Genomic DNA, 15,586 nt, shown 5'->3' on the forward strand with positions numbered 1-15,586 from the left:
TGTCAGATTTATATTAGAAGCAGGTGATCGTGATATACATTGCATACATGCACTTTGAAGACAGACAATTTTCACAAGTACAGTGAATAGTAGGCTATTATTGATTGAGAAAGACAAAAACACAGAACACTGACAACGGCAAACTCAAAGTAAAACTGATTTTCCAACAAACTGTTTCTGCATTTAACAGCGTACATTACTGGCATAAAACTGCTGTCAGGCTCCCTCGGTATGACTGGGTGTTTTGCGCACGTAAACGCGGGGTATGTTGTTGAGAGTTCCTCCAACTCCCCCTCTGGTCTGCTTCGTCCAATGAGTGCGTCGAGGGCGAGTCGGGCCTCATCGACGAAAACGAAGGAGACTGTGGGGGAGGGTCACGTGTGTATACACTGCAGGGTTCAGTACCACTCAATTCGTAGTAAGTTGTCAACGTCCTCCCCTTTCGAGAACAAACCTCGTCAGACTAGAAACTGTATCGCTAAATGCAGCAGTAGCCCAAGTAACTACGCAGAAAGTAATATATCTAACTATACCGTTTTTGTATTTTGTTTTGTTACAAGTCAACACCAAATGTAATTACAGAGAAATGTCAGTGGAAGTACAGCAAAACCCGATGCCTCCGTAGCCTTGTCGCCGTGCCAAATCTGTACTTTTCTGGTGAGTTTTCCTAAAATATTTGTATCATTTTTCGGCAGACTGCATATTGAGTTCCACACAAACATATTTCCTATCTATGTTCGGACGAACGCATTGACTTTACTGTTTAATTTGGCTGTAGAATAAATAGGTAGGCTATGATAAAATATAGCGTGTGTTTGGATGTAGTGGTCAACAATAGCCTCACAGATGTTATGTCATCTATAGTTTCTATAGATGACAGGTATCCTCGCTTAGCTCCCAATGGTCCGTAGCACCTATAGGAAATCGGCGCCGAATAGGTTGCAAGCAAATGGATACAATGTATCCGCGAGTCTAGATTCTGTAAGGGATATAATGGTACATTGCTTTTAGTTTAGCAGGATGTATTTATTACATTAGACAGTTCAATAAGTTACGAAAAAGTAATCGTTTAACAGCTTTGTGCTTTAATGTTTCTGGAAACACTTGCACAAATAGGTTTCGTAATCACTAAAGACCCTATTACCAGCAATCTAATTCATGCATAGGTAGATCATACTGTGACTATCATCAACAACATTGATTTGAAGGATGATATAACTTACAAACATATGGACATTTTACATTAACCTACCGTTAAAGTCAGACTGGTCTCATAGACTAGACATAGTAAACGTAAATCCGGGACACTCAAATTAGTACGATAAGCGACATGACCAAAAGTATGTGGACACCTGCTCGTTGAACATCTCATTCCAAAATCATGGGCATTAGTAGGGAGTTGCTCCCCCCAGCCTCCACTCTTCTGGGAATGCTTTCCACTAGATGTTGGAACATTGCTACAGGGAATTGTTTCTTCTATTCAGCCACAAGAGCGTTAGTGAAGTCGTGCACTGATGTTGGGCGATTAGGCCTGGCTCGCAGTTGGTGTGCCAATTCATCCCAAAGGTATTCGATGGGGTTGAGGTCAGGGCTCTGTGCAGGCCAGTCAAGTTCTTTCACACTGATCTCGACAAACCATTTCTGTATTGACCTCACTTTGTGCATGGTTGCATTGTCATGTTGAAACAGGAAAGGGTCTTCCCCAATCTGTTGCCACAAAGTGGGAAGTACAGAATCGCTTAGAATATCATTGTATGCTGTAGCGTTAAGATTTCCCTTTACTGAAACGAAGGGGCCTAGCCAGAACAATGAAAAACAGCCCCAGACCATTATTCCTCCACCACCAAACTTTACAGTTGGCGCTATACTTTGGGGCAGGTAGCGTTCTCCTGGTGTTCGCCAAACCCAGATTCGTCTGTCGGACTGCCAGATGGTGAAGCGTGATTTATCACTCCAGAGAACACGTTTACACTGCTTGAGAGTCCAATGGCGGGGTGCTTTGCACCCATTTCATGAAGCACCCGACAAACCGTTCTTGTGCTGACGTTGCTTCCAGAGGCAGTTTGCACTCCGCGGTCCCGTTCTGTGAGCTTGTGTGGTCTACCACTTTGTGGCTGAGCCGTTGTTGCTCCTAGATGTTTCCACTTCACAATAACAGCACTTACAGTTGACTGGGGCAGCTCTAGTAGGGCAGAAATGTAACTTCTTGGAAAGGTGACGGTGCCACATTAAAAGTCACTAAGCTCTTCAGTAAGGCCATTCCTCTGTCAATGGAGATTGCATGACTGTGTGCTCAATTTTATACACCTATCGGCAATTGGGTGTGGCTGAAATAGCCGAATCCAGTAATTTGAAGTGGTGTCCCACATCATTTTGGATATATAGATTATGTTATGTTTGGTATGGTTACATAAGATAGAAGGTTACTTAAGGCGAAAAATGAAAAGAGGGTGGTTGGTCGGGGTGGATGGGTAGGTATATAACGTGAATGTCTAGCAACCCAAAGGATCCGTGTTCGAATCTCATCACGGAATGCTTTAGCATTTGAGCTAATTAGCAACTTTGTAACTACTTACTACTTTTTAGCTACTTCGCAACTACTTAGCATGTTAGCTAACCCTTCCCCTAACCCTAACCTTAAATATTTTTGCTAACCCTTTAACCTAACTCCTAACCCCTAGGGCTAGCTAACGTTAGCATTAGCCATCGTTAGCCACAACAAATTGGAATTCGTAACATATCATACGTTTTGTTAGTTTGTAACATGTTGTACATTTTGCAAAATTCGTTACATATTGTATGAATTGCAATTCATAACATATCATACGAATTGTAATTTGTAACATAACATATGAAATGGATGATGACATCCACAAATGTATACATACGAAACGTAACATATCATACCAAATGGAGTGTCTCAGATTTCCGTACAGAATAATACGAAATGCACTGAGACCATGTTGTTAAAGTCCACCTGTGACTTAGCATGGCAATAAAGTGTAATTATGGATCTATTGCTTGAAGGGCAATTCCACGTAATAGAATTATGTTCAGACTCAGATTTTTCACTTTAAAACGTATGCCAAACAAAAACCATTGATTTCAAAGTTTAACAAACCAACTATATGCACCAGGACTACTTTGAAAAATGTACACAGAAAATTGAACAAAAACAAATTCACTGGAAGAATGGTGCAGGTGCAAAGTTTGGTATCAGCAAAATCTCCCTCAGTTTTTAATGCGACCATGTTTTCCCAAATATCGGCTCTGAATTAAGATTCAAAGATGCAGACATAATGGGGTGTCAGCTATAATATGACACCTTGAGTTTGAAAAAAATCTGTTTTGGTTATTGAACTACAGTAAGTGATGTGAATGTAATTACATCATGGGTCCCGGATCTGTACTACATAGAAATGCATAATTATGGGTATGTCATTATCTTCATGGTGATGTATCCTGAATAGGTACACGAAGGTAGAAATATGCAATATCGTCCTTTGAATTTTTGGGTATTATTCTACACATTAGCTATTATTTTAATGAACTCTGCCCCCAAACAAGACCAAATTTGGTTGTTCTGGACCGGACCAAATTTCAACCAATCATAAGTTTGGACATCATAGTATAGCACAGTAGAGCACAGTAGAGTACAGAGGTACCAATGTCTATAACTGTTAGAACCCTGAATTCACCCATATAGGGCTCCAGATTGTGGTGTGTGGGGCCACGATGCGGCCAGTCGCTCCTACAGACATTGGACATTGGTACTCTTACTGTACTGTGCTGTCCAAACTTGTCAAACATAGACGTCTATGATTAGTTAAGATTTGGTCCGGTCCAGACCAACCAAATTTGGTCTTGTTTGGGGGCAGAGTTCATTAGAATCCAGCGATGGCCAGAGCGGATGCTGTTTACAATAAATGGAAAGAGAGGGGGCTCATGGGTAGGTGTCAGTAAGAGCCGGGAGAAGTAACATTAACTGGCAAGAGAGAGACGAGGGAGGGGTTGTCCAGACTGTTTTTACACTCTCGCTTTGACTAACAGACAACAGAAAGAGAAAGAATGAGCTGAACATAACAGAAAGCCAGTGGAAGGGTGGACAGTAACAGATGACCCAACTCTGGTTTGTAACTACTATGATTTTCCATTGTAGCCAATTCAATTACATGTGCTTGTTACATGTGCTAACTTTCATTATCCTCCCTCCTCATGAGGGCGAGAACTAAAGTGAAAGACAGAAGGCACTGTTTCTTAAACTTACAGAAGGCAAATCATTTCGCCAAAACTAAATATAAATATTGATATTATTTGTCAGAGGTCTTTACTTCAACATTATTGTGTTTTGATGTTTTCCTAATTCCTGGTAGATGTTTTCTGACCTCTTTTCATTCTGTTTGACCAGAAATCAAAGTCATTGCTTATGCCTGATTTTTAAGATGGAAAATGGATGAAAAATGTATCTATGCCTTCATTTCCTGAAAATATAGACTGTTAGCTTTTATTTGTCACCTAATTTGATACGCTCCAATGAACTTCACATGAGTCATTTTACAAGTAAATCATTGGAAACTATTTCACAGGTGGCATGATGTTCAAGAAGACTGACAGGCCATGCTCTCACAGATTACTTTGGTTTTAGAAATGTACTTGCACTGCAACCAACTACACACTTTCTTGTCAAACATACTTTTTTCAGTGTGTATTTACATGAGAAGTCACTTGGGAAGGGAATTTTGGCTGTGCTTTGGCATCCCTTGATATAGTAGCCTACTGATATGTAACTTCCATATTACACAATTTACTGATATCATCATGTTGTTACTTAATTGGTAACTAATGCATTAAATTGTGTTTATGATATAGATACACTTGCTATTCGTTAAAAGTCTCAGTGGTGGTTAAAACACAGTGTTAAAACATATATTTTGGAAAATATTCACAGATTCCTGTGATTATTTTCTTCCTATTCTGCATTAAAACTGCTACTTAAAGCCCCCATGCAGTCTTTTTAATTGTATTCTTAAATCATTACTGTATGTCTAATAAATCACTGTGCGTGTTTATTTAAAAACATGTTTTAATTTATTTCCCTAAGGCTCCTTTTTCCTTTGAAATGCTCAGTCTGATCCTGTGGCGTGTTGATACAAATGTAAATATATTTACATACACAGCCCTGATTGGCGGATAGGATCTTCTAGACCAGGGGTGTCAAACTCATTCCACCGAGGGCCAAGTGTCTGCGGCTTCTTTTTTTCTCTCCTTTCAATCAAGCCCTAGACAACCAGGTGAGAGGAGTTCCTTACTAATCAGTAACCTTAATTCATCAATCAAGTACAAGGGAGGAGCAAAAAACCCCAGACACTCTGCCCTCCGTGGAATGAGTTTGACACGTGTGATCTAGACTCTAGAGCCCTCAAACTCAAAGCCAGTTCCAATTTTTTTTAATTCTTAATTGTTCCCCTTTTATCAGACACTGATTTAGACCTGGGACACCAGGTGGGTGTAATACATTTTCAGGTAGAACAGAAAACCAGCAGGCTCTGGACCTCGTAGGGTAAGAGTTAAATACCCCTGCACTAGAGCCTTCCCACTTACCCCTTCAAAGTAGGAGGATACATATGCAAATAAAATATGACTGGTCATTGGTCAGAATAATCAGATCCGATTATGATGTCATGCAATAGGACAAAAACTCCATCCCACCTGAATAGGCCGAAATTTTAATAATACTGTATTATTTTGTCAAGCCATTTGTGAAGAAAAACTCTGCAATGCCAATACAGAACAGAAGTTCATTAGTTTACATGAATTCATGTTTTTTTAGTAGCAGCATTCCCCTATATGAGAACTAGGGGAAGCACTCGGGTGGGTTTTTCCACGTGTGTAGCTGACATGTTTCTACTGGATTATATAAGAGACATATCACATTTTCCCATTTCGTCATCAACATTGTCTTCCTTCAATCACTTCACTGAGTGCCGTCCAAACAGGAATGATTGTTTACAGGAATTATGCAATATTTAAAAAAATATCCTCTAGTCTCTTGTCTAGCATGTATAGTACGCAGACTGGCTGAGATTAAGGACCGGCTGGACTATCAATAGAAAGCACAGAGGTGAGGTGTGGAATAATGTCAGTAGATTAGACAAAATGAACAGAACTATTTACCGCAATATTGTAAATAAGTCTTTTTTTTTGCACTGAAGTAGTAAGAGAAGCCACCTGCCACATGACATACAAAATCACAATGCATAGTTTTGCTCCTCATTTTGCTGTGATTGTGTAACAAAGTCACACTAGGCCATTAATTATAATGAGTGAAAATGCACCAGGTTTTACACTGTTGAGCATTATGGTATATAACAAACCCTAAGCCTGCGGCACACCGGAGCGGGCACCTTAACACAAATCACGCGCCGCTCCCCCTCGGTTGTTATGCTACTCTGAGGGAAGCCAAAGCAGGAGAGAATATCAAAGGGAGCTATTCATGAGAGCTGAAGGACTTTCACAGGTGGAATTATTCATGAAACAGTAACGTATTCTCTCATCGTTCTGAAATGTTAATGTGTGATCCCTCCTAGCCTCTCCTCAAACGAAGTGCAAAGAGGACAATCGGTGTGAAACCAGACGTGATGCCAATATTATCCTGTTTGGGAGAATAGCTAGATTTTTGAGCAGAGGAAATTACCTGTATGGTATGAAATGAGTTTGAATGAAATGTTGGCCTAATCTAATTGTGGTTAGATTCAGAGTTGATTGAATGCTCTGTTAGTTTGCGCAACATCTGAAAGTAAGCCTCCAAATGTGCAGTATGATCCTTCCAAAAAGCTGCTCTTGCTCTAGCTATCAAACACGATTAGAGACATGTATGTGCTCTCATGTGACGTCATTCAGGCGATTCTGAGAAATAGCTGTACGTTCCAGAGGGGAAGTGAGGGGTGTGAGCCTATCACAGCGTGTCACACTATTCACATCAAAAACCCTGAGATATCAAATCCATCTGTATCCCTGAACACCCAGTCTGGAGGGAGGGGACCTGCCAAAGCAGAGTTTCTCCTTTTCTACTTCTGGTAATATTAAACTAACAACATTGAACCTTGAAGATGAGTGAAATGAGCAGATTGTCTTGGATCAGGTCAGGTGTAATATCTTGGTGTTCCCATACTAAATGTGTTGTAGTGAACTCCTATGGTTACAGCATACAATATTGGACCAGGCTAGTGTAATACCACAGTCATGTTAGGGTTTCGTGACATACTGTTGACCGAAGGCTTCTTACAATTCACCCAGGTGTCCTATGAATGACATTTTCCCATCTCAACCAGGTGCCCTTTATAGTGAAGAAAGCGTCTATGGAATGCCCTGTTATGTTGATGTGCCTGTTACTGTCAGTGATGCGTCTACCATCCCAGTCCAAGTTCTGTCATGGTCTCTTGAGAGAGAAAAGGTTCTGGAAAACTGGTGAATGAAAAGAGATTTACAGAGAAGAACTGCAGTCTATTCCAACACGAAGATTGTACTGGAATACAAAATAAATTAGTTGTGTTTTGATGTTCGGTGTGGGTAATTAAGAGGGGATGACAGTGTGACATAAAAGGTGATTACGTCTAAAGCACGCGGTGTGCTGTGTCTTTTGATTGTTCACACACACTTCCACAGCCCATTAGGCTGCTGTGTTCATTATTAACACACTGTCCAAGTCTCTGGGAGGACTCACACAGTCAACACTGCTGTCCCATGAATATAGAGACATTTAATGTTTTTCACACTGTGTATTCATATACTGTATTCTTCACATTGCTCATTCCGCAATGTCCTACTGTACATTGCAGTTTTGTTACACCGTTTATACACACTGCATATTTATATACTGGATTATAAACTGGGTGGTTCGGAGCCCTGAATGCTGATTGGCTGACAGCCGTGGTATTTCAGACCGTATACCACAGGTTTGACAAAACATTATTTTTACTGCTCTAATTACATTGGTAACCAGTTAATAATAGCAATAAGGGGCAGGCAGAGTGGTCAGGCAGGCGGGCTCAGAGTCAGGACAGGCAAGGGTCAAAACCAGGAGGGCGAGAAAAGAGAGACTGGAAAAAGCAGGAGCTGAGACACAAAAATGCTGGTTGACTTGAACAAACAAGACGAACTGGCAGAGAGACAGGAAACACAGGGATAAATACACCGGGGATAATAAGTGACACCTGGACAGGGTGGAAACAAGCACAAGGACACAACAGATCAGGGCGTGACAGTATCCAAGCACTCTGCGTTGCGTCGTGCATAAGAACAGCCCTTAGCCTTGGTATATTGGCCATGTACCATACTCCTTCAAGCCGTATTGCTTAATTATACACAGAGTGTACAAAACATTAGGAACACCTGCTCTTTCCATAACATAGACTGACCAGGTGAATCCAGGTGAAAGCTATGATCCCTTATTGATGTCACTTGTTAAATCCACTTCAATCAATGTAGAAGAAGGAGATGGGTTAAAGAAGGATTTTTAAGCCTTGAGACAATTGAGACATGGATTGTGTGTGTGTGCCATTCAGAGGGTTAATGGGCAAGACAAAATATTTAAGTGCCTTTGAACGGAGTTTAGTAGTAGGTGCTAGGCACCGGTTTGAGTGTGTTAAGAACTGCAACGCTGCTGGGTTTTTCATGCTCAACAGTTTCCTGTGTGTATCAAGATTGGTCCATCACCCAAAGGACATCCAGCCAACTTGACACAGCTGTGGGAAGCATTGGAGTGCAACTCAGTATTAGGAAGGTGTGCTTAATGTTTTGTGTATACTGGATTCTTATTCATATACTGTATGTTATGTTAGGAGCTAGTAACACAAGCATTTTGCTGCACCCACTATAGGGACCCATTATAACATCTGCTAGACTGTGTACACGTCCAATAAACTTTGATTTGAGGAGAGACCGACTCTAACTAGGGGGTTGAGAGCTCAAGATACACACCTGTTCTTCCTGTTCAGTACGACAGGGTGTTATTCCCAAAGACAGGTTACTCACATGCCTTTGTCTTTAGTCTTAGTGAGCCCTCCCCCACCCCTTTAAACTCCAGCAGAAAACGAGTCACCTGGTGGCTTTAGGGTGGTTTTTACAAGGGGCAGTGGCAGCCCCATTTCACCTGTCTCTGGGAAAGGAAAGCATCTGGGAGTTTTTGAAAGGGTAACCGCACACCGCCCCCCCTGCTGCACGCCCCTCCATGCAGTGTACTCTCCTTACAGCCAGCTGCAGAGGTGTGGAGGAGCACACAGGAACACTGTGTGTGTGTGTCAAATCTAATTGTATTTTTTTGTATGCGCCGAAAACAACAGGTGTAGATTTTACCATGAAATTCCTATTTACGAGCCCTTTCCCAACAACACAGTTAAAAAGTTAGAAAAGATTAGCAAAAATAATAATAATGGAAATAGTAACACAATAACAGTAACAAGGCTTTATACAAGGAGTACCGGTACCGAGTCAATGTCCGGGGATACGAGGTAATTGAGGTAATATGTACATGTAGGTAGGGGTAAAAGTGTATAGGTAATCAGGATAGATAATAAACAGAGTAGCAGCCGCATATGTGAAAGTGTTTCTGTGTGAGTGTGTGGCGTCAATATCCATGTCTGTGTGTGTGTGTGTGTGTGTGTGTGTGTGTGTGTGTGTGTGTGTGTGTGTGTGTGTGTGTGTGTGTGTGTGTGTGTCCTCAGGCTGAAACTGAGGTTATGTAATTGAAAGAAGGAATGTTCTCTTTACTGGCTGTGGTATCTTCTCTGCCTCTTGCAAACAAAATCATCCGTCTGCTCTGTTTCCAAAACATTGTCTGTAAATGTTATTTTGTAGTAGTCTGACCGGTCACCAGGTAAACACTACATAATGTGACCTTGTAAATATGCTTCCTTACTTTGCACGAGAGCGGCATGTGCACCAGTTGATTCATCCAACCTTTTAAAATCATCTGTTTTTTGTCTCGCGCTTTTACGAAGCATCAAACCCCACGTCTCTCTTAGGGGAATCTTATCATTGATTCTATATTTTTCATTTTGAACTATAAGCTTGAATACAATGTTGAGAATTCTCCCCTTGTTCCATTCCCTCCTGACATAAGCTCTTTTGTTAGCGTATGCTTTCACTTCTTCCTGAGCAGAATTAATATGATCTGAGTTGACATGTTCCAGTTCAGACTCCGGCAGGCAGAGTTATGTAACGGGTGTTTTAATGAGCAGCCTCTCACTGCGTCGAGCAGCAGGCTTGATCCCCAGTCAGGCCGTTCCCCCCTCCATGTGCCCAGGCGTTCTCTCTGACCTTGCCCTGAACTCCAACCTCACGCTCAGTCCACTCCACACTGACCCCTCCCTGGGACCGCCCGGCCAGACACAGGGGGGCTGCATCACATTTCAGTCTATAAATCTACCCATCACCCGCCACATCCCGCAAACTCCTTCGCTCTCTCTCGTCTCTGTTCCTCTCTTTCGCTCGCACACACACACACACACACACACACACAAATACACACACACAAACCAGTGTAGTAACCTGAACAGAAGGCGCTCATGCTTTGGAAGAGACATGGATTGGAAGAAGTAGAAGCCAAGCGGCCTGCAGAGTCAGGCGGTAGTAAAGAGGGAGGTCTTCATCTGGAGGGCAACTCTCCAAAGGCAGCCTGACCCCTGCATTTTATTCTTCCATTAGAACAAGGGATTCACTTGCTCTGGCTGGAGAGGCCCTGAACACTGCAGAAAGAAAGAACGTTTTTTAAGGCTGGAGCTGACCAATGAAACATATTGTGAGGAGTTTTTATTCAGCCAGTGAAATGCAATGAAGTGGAATTAATGGTGTTACCCCAGGCATAATAGCCATGCCGTGTGTGTGTGTGTGTGTGTGTGTGTGTGTGTGTGTGTGACTGGTCTTGCTTCTCTCCACAGCGTAGCACTTTTAAAGAACCACAAGAATGACTCCAATAACATGGGTAGTCCTAGAACATGTCTCAGGGAAACAGTTGAAATGAGAAAAAACAAAATGTCTATTGTTTAGTTTCCCACATAGAAAAATATATTTCAAACAATCTACTGATCATCTTCACGATGGATTATGAGATTGTTTAAAAGAGAATGGAATCGCATTATCTCTTCATATTTTAGTTATTTTAATTCAAACAGTAGGAAGGAGAGCGGGAGACAAATGAGGGTGGAGAACATTTTCTCTTCAGTCATCAGTGTTAATACTTGACCACACATCAGCCGTTTTCTCCTCAGTCATCAGTGTTAATACTTGACCACACATCAGCCGTTTTCTCCTCAGTCATCAGTGTTAATACTTGACCACACATCAGCCGTTTTCTCCTCAGTCATCAGTGTTAATACTTGACCACACATCAGCCGTTTTCTCCTCAGTCATCAGTGTTAATACTTGACCACACATCAGTCGTTTTCTCCTCAGTCATCAGTGTTAATACTTGACCACACATCAGCCGTTTTCTCCTCAGTCATCAGTGTTAATATTTGACCACACATCAGCCGTTTTCTCCTCAGTCATCAGTGTTAATACTTGACCACACATCAGCCGTTTTCTCCTCAGTCATCAGTGTTAATACTTGACCACACATCTGCACTTGTTTATGTAATGAAAAACAAGATAACTAATGTTGTTCTCCCCTCTCTGTCTGTCTCCAGCCAAGCCAGTGCACCAGTGCAGCCCTCTCTCAGAGCCCTAGCTATGTGGAGCTGTATGGCTTACAATGAGACGGACTCCAGCTCCGAACACCGGCTCTGCCAGGACTTTGGCCTCGTCCTTTCTGTCTTCTCCTTGTTCTACCTCATGGTGTGCTTCCCCATAGGGCTCTGCTACAACGCCCTGCTGGTGGTGGTCAACCTCTCCAACAAAATGTCCATGACCATGCCGGACGTCTACTTCGTCAACATGGCCATCGCTGGCCTGGTCCTCAACCTGGTGGCCCCCGTGGAGCTGCTAGGCCCTAGCTTCACCCGGTGGCCTGTGTGGGAGTACAACAATGAGATCTACATCACCCTGCTCATCCTCTTCAACATCTCCTCCCTGGTCATCATGTACTCCACCACGCTGCTCAGCCTGGACTACTACATCGAGCGAGCGCTGCCGCGCACCTACATGTCCAGCGTGTACAACACCAAGCACGTGTGCGGCTTCATCTGGGGCGGCGCCGTGCTCACCAGCTTCTCCTCGCTGCTCTTCTACGTGTGCAACCACGTCTCCACCAAGATCATCGAGTGCTCCAAGATGCAGAACAAGGAGGCAGCGGACGCCATCATGATGTTCATCGGCTACGTGGTTCCGGCCGTGGCCGTGCTGTATGCTTTCGTGCTCATCCTGCGCATTAGGAAGGAGTCCACCCCGCTGGACCAGGACTCATCCCGGCTGGACCCTTCTATCCACAGGCTGCTGCTGGCCTCTGTCTGCATGCAGTTTGTCCTATGGACCCCGTACTACATGACTCTACTGGTACACACTATAGCCGGGGCGCCGGGGAGCTACGGCAGCAACAACAAACAGCGGCTCACAATTTACTTCTTCCTGAGGTGTCTGTCGGAGCTGCTGGCCTTCTCCAGTAGCTTCGCCATGCCTCTCATGTACAGGCAGATGAACAAGAACTTCTCCCACAAGCTGCAGCGGCTGATAAAGAGGCTAAACTGCAGGGACACATCCTGCCCTCACGAACACTCCTCAGTGCAGCAGGTGGCGACGTGAGACAGGGCCAGGCCTTACTAACCCCTAACCTCTTACCCAGGCTGCACTTATTATCACAGACCCCACAACATGTGGCCTTAGAAGTCAGCTACAGGTCCACTGCTGCCACTCTGGCTGGAGTCTTGACTTTCAATGAAACTAAGGAATCTTCAGTGACTTTCTAGAACTTGACTTTCTTTATCCAGTTCTGTAGCGACAGGACGAACCAAGTAGAAACCACTAAGTGCATTAGCAAGCTTGTCACTTGGATACTTGGTTGTTAGATTTGGGGGGCGCAAAGCCGTTGTAATGCGGTGTCTCTTCTAATACACACATAATACACACATGGGTGATTCACCAACACAGGCTGTAGAGATATTGCGCTGCACACCAAAACTGACAATGAGTTATACTGTTGGAGTAACAATTGTTTTTATATCTCATGTGTCAATTAGCATGTTACTACTATGCATGTAGTAGGTAGGAAGTGGAATGCAACCTGTTTATGACCCTGTCAGACCACCCAGTGCCCCGGAGCCTGAGGCCATGTCTCATTGAAGAGTTCCTGTCCAGCCTGGGCCACAACACTCTGGAGTGGTCTCAAATGGCACCCTATCCCCTACATAGTGCATTACATTTGATCAGAGCCCTTTGTGTCCGGTTAAACTGTAGTGCACTATATAGGAAATAGGGTCCCATTACAGACACATCCTCTGTCCTCCACTGTCTTGCACCTAGAGAAAACCTTTGCCTGCTCGTCACCCTCAGCAGTTTACACAGTACTATTCATGTACCTCGTTTCATTTCACACCCCTACGGCATTACATAGGATCATGTGAACTACCGAGAGAGTTCTCCACACAGCTTCTATTCAGGGTTCAGGCATGGCCAACTTACCTCTTGTGTCCTAGAATGCTCTCACTTAACTGGCTGCACACAACTCCCAGTCATTGTGTGGGGAACATTTGCCTTGGCTCAGTTTATGTGATGTCTAAAAGCTGCTTACAGGCACAGAAGTGACCTGCACAGCTGCTTTGCTATTTTGCTTCCCTCTAAAGAGGAAGACTGTTTATATATAAAACATGTCCTATTTATATTTAAGCTAAATAATGAACACGTCAATCACATTTCACTCTTGTCGTGTTACGGTGATGTCCGTTATTGCATGTGATTATGTGATGGTGTGAAGTGTTGAAGTCTTTGTTGCTAAAATGAAAAGGTCAGTTTAGTCATCTCCACTTTGAAAGAGACAATACAATGATAAGCTGTAACCCATTGTTTAAACATGTTGCTTCTTGCTACTGCTGGTGTATCCAGGCCACCTCATGATAAGTATTGACTTAATTAAAAGAAAACGTTTTGAGTTTCATGCTGAGGAACCCTAAAAATGAGTCCACACCCTGTTAATCATTTATTTAAGCTCTGATCAAAGTCCTCATTTATTATAGTTGAAATGCTCTTTCTGAGCAGTAGAGCAACAGAGGGACAGATATGTCACATGTTCTGCCCTGCTACTACCAGAAACAAACAAATGACTTATGTCTAGATTTATTTTGGCTCATTTTAATTCCAGGGTTGTTGAATGATGGTAGAGTTCACTGAAAATGTCATACAATGAAAATGATTCTGGCTCTTGCATGGTAAAGTTAGTTATAAGCAATGTTATTCTACCTTTAGATATGACCAACAACACCAGGAAATAAAGAACGGTTAGGAATAGGAACTGAAATAGGGAACAGTGAATTCTCACAGTTAAAGATTCAGTCTGAGATCTTAGGCACTTCCAACTTCCTAACATATCATACGAAATGGATGACATAGTACACAATGGTTTTCTACTTTCGGTTACCAGTTTTGGCTCAAGAGCACTACTTTCAAAACTACTGGCTGAAATTATACAAAACCTTTGGAGCGTCACTTTAATGTGATTCTTAGTTTTAGAATTACAGATTCCAACGCCCTTTACCTCCCCTTTATGTTGTGCCGTTATAACCCACCAAAATTAGTATATCTTTTTTAAAGAACCAGTACTGTATGTTTATGGGAAACGTTAGAGTATGCTATTCTTTTAAATCCACCTATATAAGCAGAGATAAGAATGTATTTTATTTCATGAGGTTTAGCTACATAGGTCAAGATGAATCCAGTTTCAGATGTGATGATTTTGTGACTGTGTATATACCAGTATATGTATAATATGAAATATCTGTATATATTGTATGTTAGAGATTTACTGGAAAAACACCATGTCCTCTCACAAATACAGTATTATTTTCTCAAATATATATTTAGATACTGTAGCTTCAGTAATCTTCTCTATTGTCGGTTGAGTCAAAGACTGATTACACAATAAACTAAGATGGGAATTAAACACAATGTCTGTTCTTTTAGTTTCTCTTTGTCTTGACGTTCAAAGAGATCTTTTGATTTGCTCATTTCAACTGTATCCGGGATCCACAGTACATTGCATTGTAGTCCATTTCTGAGGGTTTGCTTGTGTCAGTAAACAATGCCAAACTTATTTTTCATTGCTGTTTGAAGCCATGGGGATAGTGCCAGCTATAGAGAGCAGAAACCACACTTATGTGTCATCTTGCAACATACTGTAATTAGGTTTGGTTGCCCATCTACAGAGCTTGGTAAACCATAGCCATTTATACTGTAAAAAGAGCTTGTTTGCCTGTTCTCCCGTAGGCAGCGGAGTCTCTTTTTTTTTCAAATCAACACACTAATCACATGGGACAGGCTCAGACAATCCCACCTGGGACCCTGTGACCTGGGGGTGTTTCCCTGCGTTGGTCCAAATACAGACCTGTCATGTTTTATATCCATGTGGTTGAAACCCAGCCTCGTCAACAGCAGGATCTACTTA

At 42.4% G+C, this 15,586-nt stretch overlaps 1 protein-coding gene across 1 annotated transcript; it reads left to right on the plus strand.

The window, feature by feature from the left end:
• The first annotated feature begins 404 nt into the window (after window positions 1–404).
• On the plus strand, window positions 405–15,085 carry LOC120036690 (probable G-protein coupled receptor 146). The gene is made up of 2 exons (XM_038983083.1): window positions 405–657; window positions 11,685–15,085. The coding sequence occupies exon 2, from the start codon at window positions 11,728–11,730 to the stop codon at window positions 12,733–12,735; it is 1,008 nt and encodes a 335-aa protein (XP_038839011.1). The 5' UTR covers window positions 405–657; window positions 11,685–11,727; the 3' UTR covers window positions 12,736–15,085.
• Window positions 15,086–15,586: the final 501 nt, after the last annotated feature.

Source organism: Salvelinus namaycush, chromosome 3 (assembly GCF_016432855.1).
Source record: "Salvelinus namaycush isolate Seneca chromosome 3, SaNama_1.0, whole genome shotgun sequence".
NCBI classification, from domain to species: Eukaryota; Metazoa; Chordata; class Actinopteri; order Salmoniformes; family Salmonidae; genus Salvelinus; species Salvelinus namaycush.